The following is a 13,982-nucleotide window of genomic DNA, read 5'->3' as shown; positions in this document are numbered from 1 at the left end:
AGGCTTCCGACCAGTTGACGCAATTCCCCTTTCGGTGAACCGCGAACGTCTCGGCATCTCCTTTCTCGACCTTCCAATAGAGATCCGTCTGATGATTTATCGCTGCTGCCTCATGGCACCCTTAAAGATCATAAAGCCCCCCTCCGAACTACAGCATTACAACAAAGGCTGGGCGACGCCAACTCTGGACAAGAGCGACAGAGAGATCGACGCGACTGTCCAGAGACACAGAGCGAATCATCCGTCGTATGTCTCACTTCACCAGTCGTACACTGGTCTCCGGGATGCGGATACCGGGGACCCCACGCTTGAATTGTCTTTGCTGCGATTGAGCAAGACAATTCATGATGAGGCGGCGAGCGTACTTTATGGGGAAAATGAGTTTCAATTTGTCCTTGCCATTACCAGAAGGCACCCTCACGTGAGAGCTCCAAAATTTTATCAGCCACCGTTTCATGATTTTCGGGATAATTTGACGGTCGTGTCGGAAAGGTACGCGAAAATGATTAAGAAGTGTACCATTGAGGTTCGGCTGCCTACCTTTCCATGGACAGGGGCGAAACCAGTGTATTTGGAGTACTACGCAAGGTTAGCGGCTTTCGCAACCGGCTTTGGAGGCGATGACCATTCGTTGCAGAATGTAGCGATCCTTTTCAATAGATGCTTTAGAAAAGGACATTATTTCCCTTTGTCTTGTCTGCGAACAAGTCAGAATGTGCTGGAAACACTGGCTGCGATCCATGGCGTTAGGCATTCGGTGACCGTTGGAGGCGTGACGCCTGCTTTCGAAGCGAAGCTGTCGTTGGCTATGATGAGTAGAGCGATTGCTTACGTACCGAGAGAAGAGAAATACGGGCAGCGGATGGTGATGTACAAGGGCAAGAGACGGCTGCAGAGATACAAGCTCGGAAGGTACTATGATTCGAACAACGTTTGGAGTCGGAGTGTACTTGGTCCATATCAACCACACTCTAAAGAGGCTTCGCCGGCGTATGGATGCTGTGAGGTGTGTGATGAGAGGCCGCCTCTCACATTTCCGCATCTTTGGAGGCGGCCATGACATTTTGGTTCCTAGTTTGGAATTCAAGAGTGCTTGCTGGTGATTTGAATTTAGAACGCTGGATTGTTCGGTTGACGGATATGAAATACTACGCTTTTTCCCGTACAATTCTTTGAAAGAAAAAAAAGAAAAAATCAAAAACCAAAAAACCAAAAAACCAAAGCACAAAAGACAAAAACAAAAAACGAAATCACACGCAGCACGGGCTTTACGACATATCGAAGGCTTCGCCTCTTGCACCTTCGGTCCCCAGCAGAACAATCACCGAATCACGATTGAGATGCAACGTCTCTTTTTCCTCCTCAGAGATGCTAAATAGCGCTGCCAGTGTTGCGGCGCTGCACGGACCCATGCTAATCTCCATGTCTTTTAGCATCTCTTGAGCCTCTGCAGACTCATCATCGGTGACCGTGATGCTAGCATCGACACCGTTGCGCAAGAATGGCCAAGCAGTCATCGAGACCGTGCCGCAATTCATGCCGCACATTGTAGTATTGCCTGTAGATATAGACGTCATCTGACCGCTCTCAAGGCTCGTCTTTAAACAAGCGGCCGTGTCAGGCTCGACCGCCATCACCGTAGACGGCGCATCTCGGCTCTTGTAATGCGCTACTACAGCTTGTGCCAGAGAACCCACGCCGACGGGACAAATGATCAGGTTGAGAGGTCTGCCGGTCAGCTCTTGACACTGCTCATCGATTTCGACCATCATGGTGGAGTAGCCATCGACGACCCACTGAGTGTTTCAGCGTGTTTCAGGACAAACTCATCATACTCACCTGCGGAATCTCTTCATACCCTGGCCAAGCCGTGTCTTCAATCAACAACCCACGGGGCTGTGTAATCGCAGCTCTTTCCGCTTCCTTCACAGCCATATCATAGTCCCCATCAACCACAATCACTTCAGCCCCCTCCTGTCTGATCTTCTGCTTCGTCGCCTCGACCATGACTTTCGGCACGTATATGAGGGCATTTGCTCCCAGAAACTTGGCCATGTGAGCTACCGCTCGACCCCAATTGCCATCCGTAGCTGTGTAGAAAGTATAGTGGACGACTGCGACGAGTTGCCTAATTCGAGATAAAGGCGCTGATGGGAGAATGCCTAGGCAGTGGGTGATGGTGCAGACGCATCCCCATGATGCTCCGAGGATCTTGTAGGATGGTAAGGCAAAGCGGTGGGACTCGTCTTTGAGGAGAATGGCCCCAACCCCCAGCTGTTCACCCACTTTTGCCGGTAGTTTTATAAGCGGCGTCTTACCGTAGTCCGGTAACGTCTGGTGGAACTTCAAAACAGATGGCCTGACAATATGTTTGCTCTTCCACGAGCGCGCTGAAGGGTTGTGATACATCAAGCTCGTTGGTGGAGATGACCACTGTCGGAAGGGCTGTTGATTGTTTCAAAACTTGCGTTGCAAGTATGGAGGTCGGCACCAAAAACCCTGAGCAACACTAAATTAAATCTCTTGGCACTCGGCACTCCGGGCAAATATTGCAATATTGTTGAATGGCCTCATTAATCTAATGATGAATCAGTCGAGTTATGCGGAGACGTACATCACCTCCATGGCGACCCTCCGCGATATTTCGAGAAAGTACGGAGTCAGCCCTACGTTGGACCCTTTTCTTGGCATGCTCAGGACTTTTAGTGCCGACCTCCATACACCCCCAATGGATACTTATACGAGGTAGCCGCCGCCCCCCAAAGTTGTCACATATTACCGCCCCAAATGTGCAGATATCAGGAATCTCCTGTCGGCGCATGATGACCAAGATTTGTACGGAGAAAGGGCGGGAAACACGCGAGGATGCCAAGCTTTTACCCTCCATTACACGGCACTGCCGCTGCTTATGCCATTCTTACCCTCCATCACACAGCACAGCGGCCAGATTTAATTCAGTCAACGTGTCCTTGTCACAAGTAGCCCCCCATTCTTGTAGACAAGATGCTCCGATTCGTCCCCTTGAAAGTGGAAGATGAGCTCACAATGGCGGAGTCACCACGGCAGAGTCTAGGCTATGCACGGCTGGCTGTACCAAATATGTAGGTGTCGTGTGCAATACGTCGGCTACAAAAGGCTTTTCCCTAGTCCTAGAGTACTGCGTTCTTCAATCAACACTGAGTTCCCTCGTCGAAGATAGCGAAATGCCACTCACACCTACCCCCTCGCTTCGCAGTCTTACAGTAAATTGAGTGCTTCTCGAGAGAATGAAATTCCTCTACAAAGTCTTTGGATCCAGCTGTACTTCTTTGTTCGCCATGTCGCAACCTATGCTTAGGGAGATTGATTAGCAAGCACGGGAGCGTGAAAGACTTCCTCAGGTCGAGCCATACTATAATGACCTCTAGAAATGAGAGCTGTACTTCGGGCGCTTCGGTCCTGAAGTAGTCTTCATAAACGGCTCCTCTATGCCCGCAGGCCTGGCGAGATCAGTCCTCGAAAGATATCACCAATTCTTTCGTAAGAAATCTCCCCCCCTAGGTGGAAATTACGTACCGCCTCTCGCTGCAAAATTGCAAAGCAGGCTTTTGGGAACAGGTAATGACATTATCCGGCGCCAAAAAGAACAAGAGCGAACCGATCTCGGCTCGCAAGTTTGGTTCTCCTGCGATCAAACGGCTGGCGATCTATCTCATTGGGCCTGCATTGTGCACGACCTCGTTGAGAATTCTTTCACCAAGTATGAGCTCTGTAAGGTCCGGAGTGGCAATGTGAAAAGAGATGACATGCACTTTCGGAAACCGTGGATGGCCGCAACGGAAATCGTTCCCATTTCCGCTCGAAGCCCATTCTTCTTGACCTAGACATCCGCAAGAAGTACATCCTTGAAACCGGTTACCCGGAAGACGGAAGCTTCCATATTGGTCTGATCGGCTGGACGCACATGACCAGAGAAAGCATCGACGGTATCGGCGATAGTATCATGAAGGATTTTGGCAAATATACGCTACTCTGGAACAATTGTCAGAGGTCCCTGAGGAAACTCTACGAGGGGCTCCGCAACAAGCAAGGACCTGAGGCAGCCGATTATTTGTGGTTCCGGAAGTACATGAGAACATCATACCTGAATAAAAAGAAGTTGATGAAGCAGCCCCGGATGCGTCTAGACAAATTGCGAAAACCAAAGTTGAGAATTGCGACTCGTTTCGCAGCACGTTGATGGCGCCAACGTTTCGCTGTCAACGCAGCAACTGATAGCAATACAAGATGGGGTAAATCAGAACATAAATTACACACAGCTGCAATCGACTTTGTCAATGATGGCCTGGCGTAGGGTTCTGATGATTGCTCGAGGCCTTCCAGACGACGACGTATGTGAACGCGGCTACGAAGGACATGCTTGAGCTGACGTTGCTTGTGGGAATAGTAGAGCCTATCACTATGCAACTGGTACAAATAAAAGCTCCCCAGCACACGATTGATTGAATCTACATTCTCGCATTGGTCTATGGAAAGCTCTTTGGGTAGAGTTACGGACGTGTTGATGAAATTTGTCTTGGTCAGCGCTTCAATCGTGCAAGCTTGGGTCTGAGGTCAAGCATGATTCTAGGCATCTCGGATTAGTCCGAAAACCTAATAGGAGTTTGTCCACAATGAATCTACCGTTGTCTGTGTCCACCTGTAGAGTCCCTTTTTGCGCCTGCTCGCCCTACTGTCAGCCTCTAAATCTGAGTTCCGAGTCAAAGTCTTGCAACGCGAGGAGGCCAGAACCGGAGTTCTGAACCTCACAAATACCCGTCTCCTCCAGATTTGAACGCTCACACTGTATCACCACAGAGTAGCTTTGCCAACATTCAGCACTTTCCTTCTGTCGCCAGCTCGGGAGACAGTGAATGACCGCCCTAGCTACGGCGGACGACGGCTGACACTACGACAAAACCAAAAAAAAATTCTCTTTTCATTTTTTTCTTCGCGATTTCTAGTTCTCAACTCTTCGAGAGGTACTTTTTGAGGCACTCTTTAGGGGCTACTCTTTAGGGGCTACTCTCCGGGGTACTCTCCGGGGTACTCTCCGGGGTACTCTCTCGGGTACTCTCTCGGGTACTCTTTCGGGTACTCTTTCGGGTACTCTTCCGGGTACTCTTCCGGGTACTCTTCCGGGTACTTTTCCGGGTACTTACAACGGATAATAACTAACACTACGATCGAATATTTTATGAAGTTCTTCGCAAAAAAAGAAAAAAAAAAAAAAAAATTACGGGACTTTCCACGGAACTTCCCGCGAATTCTTTTTTTTTTTTTTTTTTTTTTTTGCGAAGAACTTCATAAAATATTTAATCGTAATGAGAGTACCCCGGAGAGTACCTCGAAGAGTACCCGGACGAATATCCCGGAGAGTACCTCGAAGAGTACTCGGAAAAATACCCCCCAGAGTACCCCGTAGAGTACCCCGGAGAGTATCCCGGAGAGTACCCCGGAGAGTAGCCCCTAAAGAGTGCCTCAAAAAGTACCTCTCGAAGAGTTGAGAATATTCTAAAAAGAATATTTTGGAGAGAGTTACTAGAAATCGCAAAGAAAAAAACGAAATGAGAATTTTTTTTTGGTTTTGTCGTAGTGTCAGCCGTCGTCCGCCGTACTAGCACTTCAGATCGCGCTCGAGCAAGGCAGATAGATATATTCATACATGGCTGTACCTGTTACAAAAGCCCCAGGCGGCAAAGAGACTATTCGCAGACTGAAAACGCATAAAAGGTCCCGACGGGGCTGTGGGTATCGTAACTTTCGCAAGGTCAAGGTAATTGACGCGAGAAATGGCTCTGAACATGCATTGTGCTGGAAGTAAGCCAATGTGCAAGCAATATAAGAATTTTGCGGCACCTTCTGCACTCGTCTATCTATATCAAGACAGCAGAGGAAGCTCGACCTCTCAAGCCAAGTTCGCCATCAGACCTCGATCGGGTGAAGATGAGCGAGGGAAAAAGGAGATCTGGGAGATGGCAGACCCACTGAGAGCGGATGGCGTGTTCTGTCTCATAGTCCCGGACTTCATGCAATCTGCTTTTTTTCTGCTTCACCTAGATCGGAGCTGCAGAAACTTCCCGTCCGAACTCATCCGACTCTGCAAACTTGACAATGCATTGTTACAAAACAATAATCTTTATCTTGCGTATGCATCAAATTCTCGCGCAGGTAATCAACATTGAGTGCAACACCCACAACTTCGGTTCGATGTTTGGGAGCTTCCTTGGCTGCGGGCACCCAGACTACTAGCAGCTACTGGGGCAGAGGGACCCATGTGCGTTGCTATTGTTTGCGCATTGGTATGCAAAGAGGTGTCAGTGTCAATTGTGGTAGGTTTCGCAGCGAGCATGCCTGAAATGCCAACCCATCTGCATGTATTTGACATGGTATCACGGTGACGATGGTAAGATTTTGAACGCGGTACGATACCCGGGAATGACTTGTGCCACTCAAACGCTTCTGGGTGTATGAGTGTTGCCTCTCAACCAGGCTACCTATGTCAGGTGTTGCGGCACCAGCCATACTCAGCTAAATGCAAATCGAGCGAAACATGCCAAAACCATGATCACCATTGATCGTTCGTGGTACGCAGAGGTGAGATTGGTGAGAGTGATGAGTATGACCAAGAGATCTTTACGCATTACAAACACGACCCTTGCTCCCATACTTCTCAAAACTTGCGGTGCTTTTGTAATCCGCCGTATGGGGGCGGTTCGGCACTAGCGACACAACCGTCCACGCTCCATCGTATCCTTTTGCCAAGAGTCTGAATACTTTATCCTCGGCCATGGGAGGCGACATCTCAATTGGGGTCTCAGAGGCTGGCGCAGCGTTTTCTTCGTCGATATGGACACTGCAAGGCGTCCAACGGTCCGCCCCCACGGTCCGGATTATTGGTCCCTAATGGTCCACTGGTCCAACATACCGGAGCAATTCAGGGGCTCGGATTGACGGTCATGGACCGGTCAAGGTGTTTGGACGGACGATTTTGACTATCGGTCCGATGGTCTGATTTGTGAGCGTATTTTGTGGCGAATACCTGAGGATCATAGGCATGATTTTAGTAGCGATAGGGCTGATCGAGAACGAACTTTTGTCTGAGGGCGGCCCTAAGCTTCCTTGAGAGTCTCACATATTGTTCTGGTTTTAGGCCCTTGCACCATTACGACGCACGGTCCAAGTTTGTCTCGACCGGTTCATCTAAGTGGAGGGAAAACAGCTTCAATTGGACCGGTCCAGGCTTCTGGACGGACCGTCTGGACCATTGGGTGCCTTGATGGACAGCCCTTGACACGCTTTTGAGTAGGCTTCTACCGCGAGTCTGAGTCGTGTGATCCCTAATTACGGGAAGCGAAATCTCATCTGGGGTCTCAGAGGCTGCCGCAGCGTTTTCCTCGTCGATATGGGTAACCGTTGACACGCCGATCAGTATATTTCTGTCATGAGTCTGAGTAGCATTATCTTCGGTCATGGGAAGCGAGATCTCATCTAGGGTCTCAGAGGCTGCCGCAGCGTTTTCCTCGTCGATATGGACAGCCCTTGACACGCGTTTGAGATACGCTTTCCGCAATTGCTGGTATATCAATGGTGCAAATGGCGCACAACAGAAGATGTTTCCAAGGGATGCACCTAAGGTAGTGAGCAGACCAAGGTAGCCTTTCGAGTAGGTGAAGTCGGGGGCATTGACCATGCGGAGAGCCTGGATCCGTAGTCCAGTGACGATGAAGACTCTGTCTACCAATCAATACATGTACTAGGTCCAGGATTGAGGATAACTTACAAGACGCCGACCGAAAACGGAGTTGAAATAGACATTTTTGTAGCCCTTTCCATCTGTAGCCTCCAGATACACTGTAGTGGTGCCATCAAAACACTGAAATTGAGAAGAAGACCGAGTACCTCGAGTACGAGGTAAGATACAATTTGGTCCCCGCAGGTACCATCAATCTGAGCGTTCCAGTCTACTGCCATAGGACGGCAGATCAAGAATACTTCTAGGAAGACTACTAGTCCGTAGAGGATAGACAAGACCAGTAGCAACCGTACGATCATTTTCATACTGGATGAGACCCCAAATATCGTTCCGATTAACATTATAGCGCTCATTCGAACCAATGAATTTACCAATCCCCATAGAGTCTGATTCACCAGAAGTGACTGCCTATCGTGTCAATATACGTAACTTAGAGCCAGACCGAAGAGACCTACCCTTACGACCACGGCGAATTTTGTCCTCGAGATTTCAGCCTCATGATCATCCTGACCTTCATCCGCGATAGCCCACGTGGTCTGCGCTACAAGGGCGATAGTCGTCGCCAAGGCAAGAACGGTCAGATAGACGTCTAGGCCCAGGCCTTTTTTCCTGGTTCGCCGGGCCCAGATAAGGAGGCTGACGCCTAGCAAGGCAACCACCAAAAATGTCCAACTGCATATTATGGTGATGAGGGCGATATTTGGGCCCCCTTGAGATTCGGCAGAGATCATGCTGGGCCAAACTCAGCACTTTCAACAATTCAACAGAGGCAGGGATCATGGGACGAGAGAAAGCATTGCAGTTGAAAACTCAAGAAGAGGAAATTATCGATTATAATGTCGACGCATGCTGATAGAATGAAATAAATGGTGGTGTGCTAAGCCTCTTCCCAAAAGATCATCGATGTGATATGGTCAACGCCCTGTTATTGAGTGTGCATTCGTAGTTCGAGCGCTAATGCAACACTGCCACGCTGGTACCGAGAGTACATCAGTACAAAAGTCGTATACAATATGGTCAGGCTGAAGCCTTTTAATGTCGCTTTACCCGTACGCAAACGATCAGGGTAGCGGAAAATACTCTGGAGCCAGTTGCTCTTGTTGTGAGCCAAGAGCGACGCTGTCTGCTTTAGCCTCTCAGTCATGTTTACCAAGTCTACAGACTTCGGCGACAGATCAAACTGTCACAATATGCTTGGTTTCCTGTCATTGATATGCTGCGAGAGCCCTCTAAAAAAAGCCTCGCAATAGGTGCACCACCCGTTGGATCCGTTACTCGTACATATCTTGGCGTTCTATGCCCTCTACTCGCGTAAACTTGCCTCGAGAGGTTTGGCGTCATTGCCACCAGTGACGGACTTTCGAACTTTGGCATCATTGGTGTGCACACCTTCTGTCTTTTTTTCCTTTTTTCCTTTTTCTCAAGTAAATATCGATTCCATTCTCCCTAATTTCTACTGAGTCTCCTACCAAGGCTACTGACATTGTACACGTGAAATTCGAAAATTCGAAAATCCTTTCTCATCCAGCATCCCCTGCTGCAATACTCCTGTTTTATCACTCCTATATCTCCTTCCGCGGACCTTCTTCTTCTTGTAAATTTCTTCTTCTCATAAAACAAGATGGCTGTCACTCGAGACCGTGGTATCCGCATAGCAATAGATGTAAGCTGCATTGCGCATCGACTACTCAGCAATACAATCATACTAATGCTAGACAGAGAGGAGGTACATTCACCGATTGCGTGGGAAACCCCGGGAGTGGAAAAATGGAAGATGACATAGTGATCAAACTCCTTTCGGAAGACCCGTCCAATTACGATGATGCCCCTCTCGAGGGTATCAGGCGTATGCTGTCCAACTTCACTGGAAAGGAAGTACCTAGGGGGGAGCCTTTGGACACGTCAAAGATTGAAAGCATCCGTATGGGTACTACTGTAGCCACCAACGCGTTACTGGAACGAAAAGGTGAAAGGATTGCCATGGTCGTCACCAAAGGTTTCAAGGACTGCCTCGAGATCGGTAACCAATCAAGACCAAAAATCTTTGATCTGGCTATTCGGAAACCCGAAGTCCTTTACGAACAGGTAGTCGAGATTGATGAAAGGGTTACACTTGAGGATTACGCAGAAGACCCGGAGAGGCACATCACTAAGACCGATGACTCGACCGCTGAGGAGGGTCTCGTACGAGGGCTGTCAGGAGAGGCTGTCCGGATACTTAAGAGACCGTCCAAAGACACAATCAAATCACAACTACAAAAGCTCTATGATGATGGCTTCCGCAGCATTGCTGTTTGCCTTGTCCATGGATATACCTTTCCCGATCATGAGGCGATGGTTGGGCAAGTGGCCAAAGAGATCGGCTTTGAACATGTCAGCTTGAGCCACGAATTGATGCCGATGATCAAGCTTGTTCCACGAGCTACCTCTGCATGTGCTGATGCGTATCTGACGCCAGCGATCAAAAAGTATATTGCAGGCTTTCAAGCGGGCTTTGAAGGTGGCCTAGGCACAGAAAGTGTAAAGAAGGAAAGCGGTGCTAAGGGAGCACGCTGCGAGTTCATGCAATCGGATGGAGGTCTCGTTGATGTCGATCTTTTCTCTGGCCTACGAGCAATCTTGTCTGGTCCAGCGGGTGGAGTAGTAGGTTACGCACTGACTTCTTACGACTCAAATACCAGGACACCTGTCATTGGATTTGACATGGGAGGTACTAGCACAGACGTCAGCCGGTATGGTTCCGGAAGGTATGAGCATGTCTTCGAGACTACAACAGCCGGTGTGACCATCCAATCACCGCAGCTCGACATCAACACCGTTGCTGCAGGTGGTGGATCTCGACTGTTCTTCCGTAACGGCCTATTTGTGGTGGGTCCAGAGTCTGCAGGAGCACATCCCGGGCCTGCATGCTATCGAAAGGGAGGTCCACTTACTGTCACCGATGCCAACCTCTTCTTGGGTCGCCTCCTACCTGACTTCTTTCCTAAGATCTTTGGAAAGACAGAAGATCAAGGCCTAGAAGCGATTGCCAGCGAGAAGCTCTTCAAAAAATTGACTGAAGACATTAACAAAGAGATTGCTGGAAACGACAAGGAAAAGGAGATGAGTCCGGACGAAGTCGCTTATGGGTTCATTAAAATAGCTAATGAGACGATGACTAGGCCAATCAGGTCGCTGACCGAAGCTAAAGGATACGATACTTCGCAACATCGACTGGCTACCTTTGGAGGTGCAGGTGGTCAGCATGCAGTTGCGATTGCCGAAAGTCTTGGCATCAAGCAAATTCTTGTCCATCGGTACTCCTCAGTGCTATCCGCCTATGGGATGGCGTTGGCGGATGTTGTAGATGAGAGCCAGGTACCAGACTCTAAGACTTGGTCTGATGAAGGAGAGGTGGTGGACGAACTGAAGAAGACGATGCACGACTTGAAAGAGAAATCAACCGCAAAACTTCGAGACCAAGGCTTCTCTGATGACAGCATAGTCTTCGAGGAGTACCTAAATATGAGATACAGAGGCACGGAGTCCGCTCTAATGATAGTGAAACCCAGTGAAGAGGAGGCAAAGAAAGACTTCGGTGGCAATGACTGGGCGTTTGGGAAGGCATTCGTCAAGCAGCACGAACAGGAATTTGGTTTTACGCTACCGGATCGTGACATCATAGTGGACGATGTTCGCGCCAGAGGCATCGGTAAGAGCTTCGAGGGATTGGAGAGGACAGTCGACATGCAGCTGAAGGACATAAAACCGAAGGATTTGGGCGAAGGAAAACGATACGGTGTATCCAAGGTCTACTTCGAAGGAGGACGTCAAGAAACTCCAATCTACAAACTTGAAGATCTTGACATGGGCGATCGAGTTCAAGGGCCCGCAATACTGGCTGATGGTACTCAAACCATTGTCGTTACACCTGGAGCGACTGCCTTGGTCATTGAAACACACGTCGTGATTGACATTGGAAAAACAGAAGGTCAAAATAAGACAGTCAATGCCAAAGAAGTTGATCCCGTTATGCTAAGTATCTTTGCCCATCGTTTCATGGCTATTGCGGAACAGATGGGTCGGGCGTTACAGAAGACTAGTGTCAGTACCAATGTCAAGGAAAGACTGGATTACTCGTGTGCTTTGTTCGACTCTACAGGTGGCCTTGTTGCGAACGGTAAGAACCTTCTTTAATGCAGTATCACTGCCCTTTATCTAACGTACTGCAGCGCCTCATCTACCCGTCCATCTCGGAAGCATGTCGACCTGTGTCACGACCCAAGCAGAAATATGGAAAGGCAAGCTGAAGCAGGGAGATGTTATCGTGTCGAACCACCCAGAATTTGGCGGTACTCATTTACCAGATATCACAGTCGTCACTCCAGCTTTCAATGGCGAGGACATCATCTTCTACGTCGCATCTCGAGCTCATCATGCAGATATTGGCGGTATACTGCCCGGTTCAATGCCTCCACACTCTCGAGAACTGTTCCAAGAAGGAGCGGCCATCAAGTCAGAAAAGCTTGTATCCGAGGGCAAATTCAACGAAAAAAGGATAACCGAGTTACTCTACGATGAGCCAGCACAATATCCAGATTGCAGCGGAACACGATGCCTGGCGGATAACCTCAACGATCTAAAAGCGCAGATCGCCGCCAACCAGAAAGGTATCAACCTGATCAGCGCACTGATAGAAGACTATGGAGAGGAAGTCGTCCAGTTCTACATGCGTAACATCCAAGATAATGCTGAGCTAAGCGTTCGCAATCTCCTCAAGGACGTTAGCAAGAGATTCGAAGGCCAGGATCTGACAGCTACCGACTACATGGACGACGGTAGCCCAATCAAACTTAAGATCACCATCGACCCCGGAAAAGGCGAAGCAATCTTCGACTTCGCTGGCACCGGCCCAGAAGTCTACGGCAACACCAACGCCCCCGAAGCAGTCACCTACTCCGCCATAATCTACTGTCTCCGTAGTCTGATCGAAGACGACATCCCGCTGAACCAAGGCTGCCTCAAACCAATCAAAGTGCTCATACCAAAGAAATCGTTCCTCTCGCCCTCCGACAAAGCTGCCGTCGTGGGCGGCAACGTCCTCACATCCCAGCGCGTCACCGACGTCATCCTGCTCGCCTTCACCGCCTGCGCCGCCTCCCAAGGCGACTGCAACAACCTCACCTTCGGCTTCGGCGGCAACCTCTCCACCTCGTCCTCCCCGACCAAAGGCTTCGGCTACTACGAGACCATCGCCGGCGGCTCCGGCGCCGGTCCCACCTGGCACGGCACCAACGGCGTGCACACGCACATGACCAACACGCGCATCACCGACGCCGAAGTCTTCGAGCGCCGCTACCCGGTCACGCTGCGGCAATTCAGCCTGCGCGCCGGCAGCGGCGGCAAGGGCCAGCACCGCGGCGGCGACGGCGTCGTCCGCGACATCGAATTCCGCATCCCGGTCCAAGTCAGCATCCTCAGCGAGCGGCGCGTGTACCACCCGTACGGGCTGTCCGGCGGCGAGGACGCCGCCTGCGGCATCAACTACTGGGTGCGGCATGTGCGAAAGGGGGGACGTGGCGCCGATAGGGAGGAGTGGGAGGATCGGTGGATCAATCTCGGGGGCAAGAACACGGCGGCGATGGAGAAGGGGGAGAGGATCGTGGTGTGTACGCCTGGGGGTGGCGGGTGGGGGAAGGTTGGGGGGGAGAGCAAGGCTGTCACGAAGAAGGATGAGCGCGCGACGTGGAGGAAAGGGAGTGTGGCGCAGAGGATGGAGGCACAGGAGACGGCGTAGTGGGAAGGGAGGGGATTTGTGTGCGCCGTTGAAAACTTTGATGCAATTTGTCCCTCTCGTTTGGATTTACGGCCTGAAATTGAAAGGTACCTGTTTTATATAATCTCGGTCTTTCTCGAAAGATGACAACGGTGGGCGCTATATCTCAAATATCAAATGTCGCTCGCTCTGCTTACCGATTACTCAAACAAGCAAACCACCAAGTCACGCAGAAGCACATCCTTCGCATCAGTCATTCCTACGCTCGTTTGACCATGATGATTGGCACCCTGTCCGCTTCTTTCCCCCTTCCCTTGCTTATCATACCGAATACCCTTCTCAAACAACACCATAACCCTGCTGACATTCCGCAACGTTGAACGTCTCCGGGCACATGTGAGAGTACGGCTGCACCTCTCGAATGAAAATTGGGCGGAAGCAATGATTCGCCAG

The 13,982-nt window shown here is 50.0% G+C and overlaps 3 protein-coding genes across 3 annotated transcripts; 1 reads left to right on the top strand and 2 right to left on the bottom strand.

Annotated features, from left to right (window-relative positions):
* Window positions 1–1,268: 1,268 nt before the first annotated feature.
* On the bottom strand, window positions 1,269–2,409 carry HO133_008149 (uncharacterized protein; the record flags this gene model as incomplete). Its single annotated transcript, XM_037299017.1, has 2 exons — window positions 1,269–1,796; window positions 1,840–2,409. The coding sequence occupies 2 exons, from the start codon at window positions 2,407–2,409 to the stop codon at window positions 1,269–1,271; spliced, it is 1,098 nt and encodes a 365-aa protein (XP_037156353.1).
* Window positions 2,410–7,183: 4,774 nt separating this feature from the next.
* On the bottom strand, window positions 7,184–8,505 carry HO133_008148 (uncharacterized protein; the record flags this gene model as incomplete). The annotated part of the gene is made up of 4 exons (XM_037299016.1): window positions 7,184–7,751; window positions 7,802–7,872; window positions 8,146–8,178; window positions 8,230–8,505. The coding sequence occupies 4 exons, from the start codon at window positions 8,503–8,505 to the stop codon at window positions 7,184–7,186; spliced, it is 948 nt and encodes a 315-aa protein (XP_037156352.1).
* An 890-nt stretch (window positions 8,506–9,395) lies between these two features.
* Window positions 9,396–13,550, top strand: HO133_008147 (uncharacterized protein; the record flags this gene model as incomplete). The annotated part of the gene is made up of 3 exons (XM_037299015.1): window positions 9,396–9,437; window positions 9,494–11,933; window positions 11,986–13,550. 3 exons carry the CDS (start codon window positions 9,396–9,398, stop codon window positions 13,548–13,550), a joined length of 4,047 nt encoding a protein of 1,348 aa, XP_037156351.1.
* Between the last annotated feature and the right edge of the window lie 432 nt (window positions 13,551–13,982).

Source organism: Letharia lupina, assembly GCF_014066315.1.
Source record: "Letharia lupina isolate WasteWater1 chromosome Unknown contig_4, whole genome shotgun sequence".
NCBI classification, from domain to species: Eukaryota; Fungi; Ascomycota; class Lecanoromycetes; order Lecanorales; family Parmeliaceae; genus Letharia; species Letharia lupina.
Note: the sequence above shows the minus strand (reverse complement) of the source record. Positions and strands in the feature narration are given on the sequence as shown.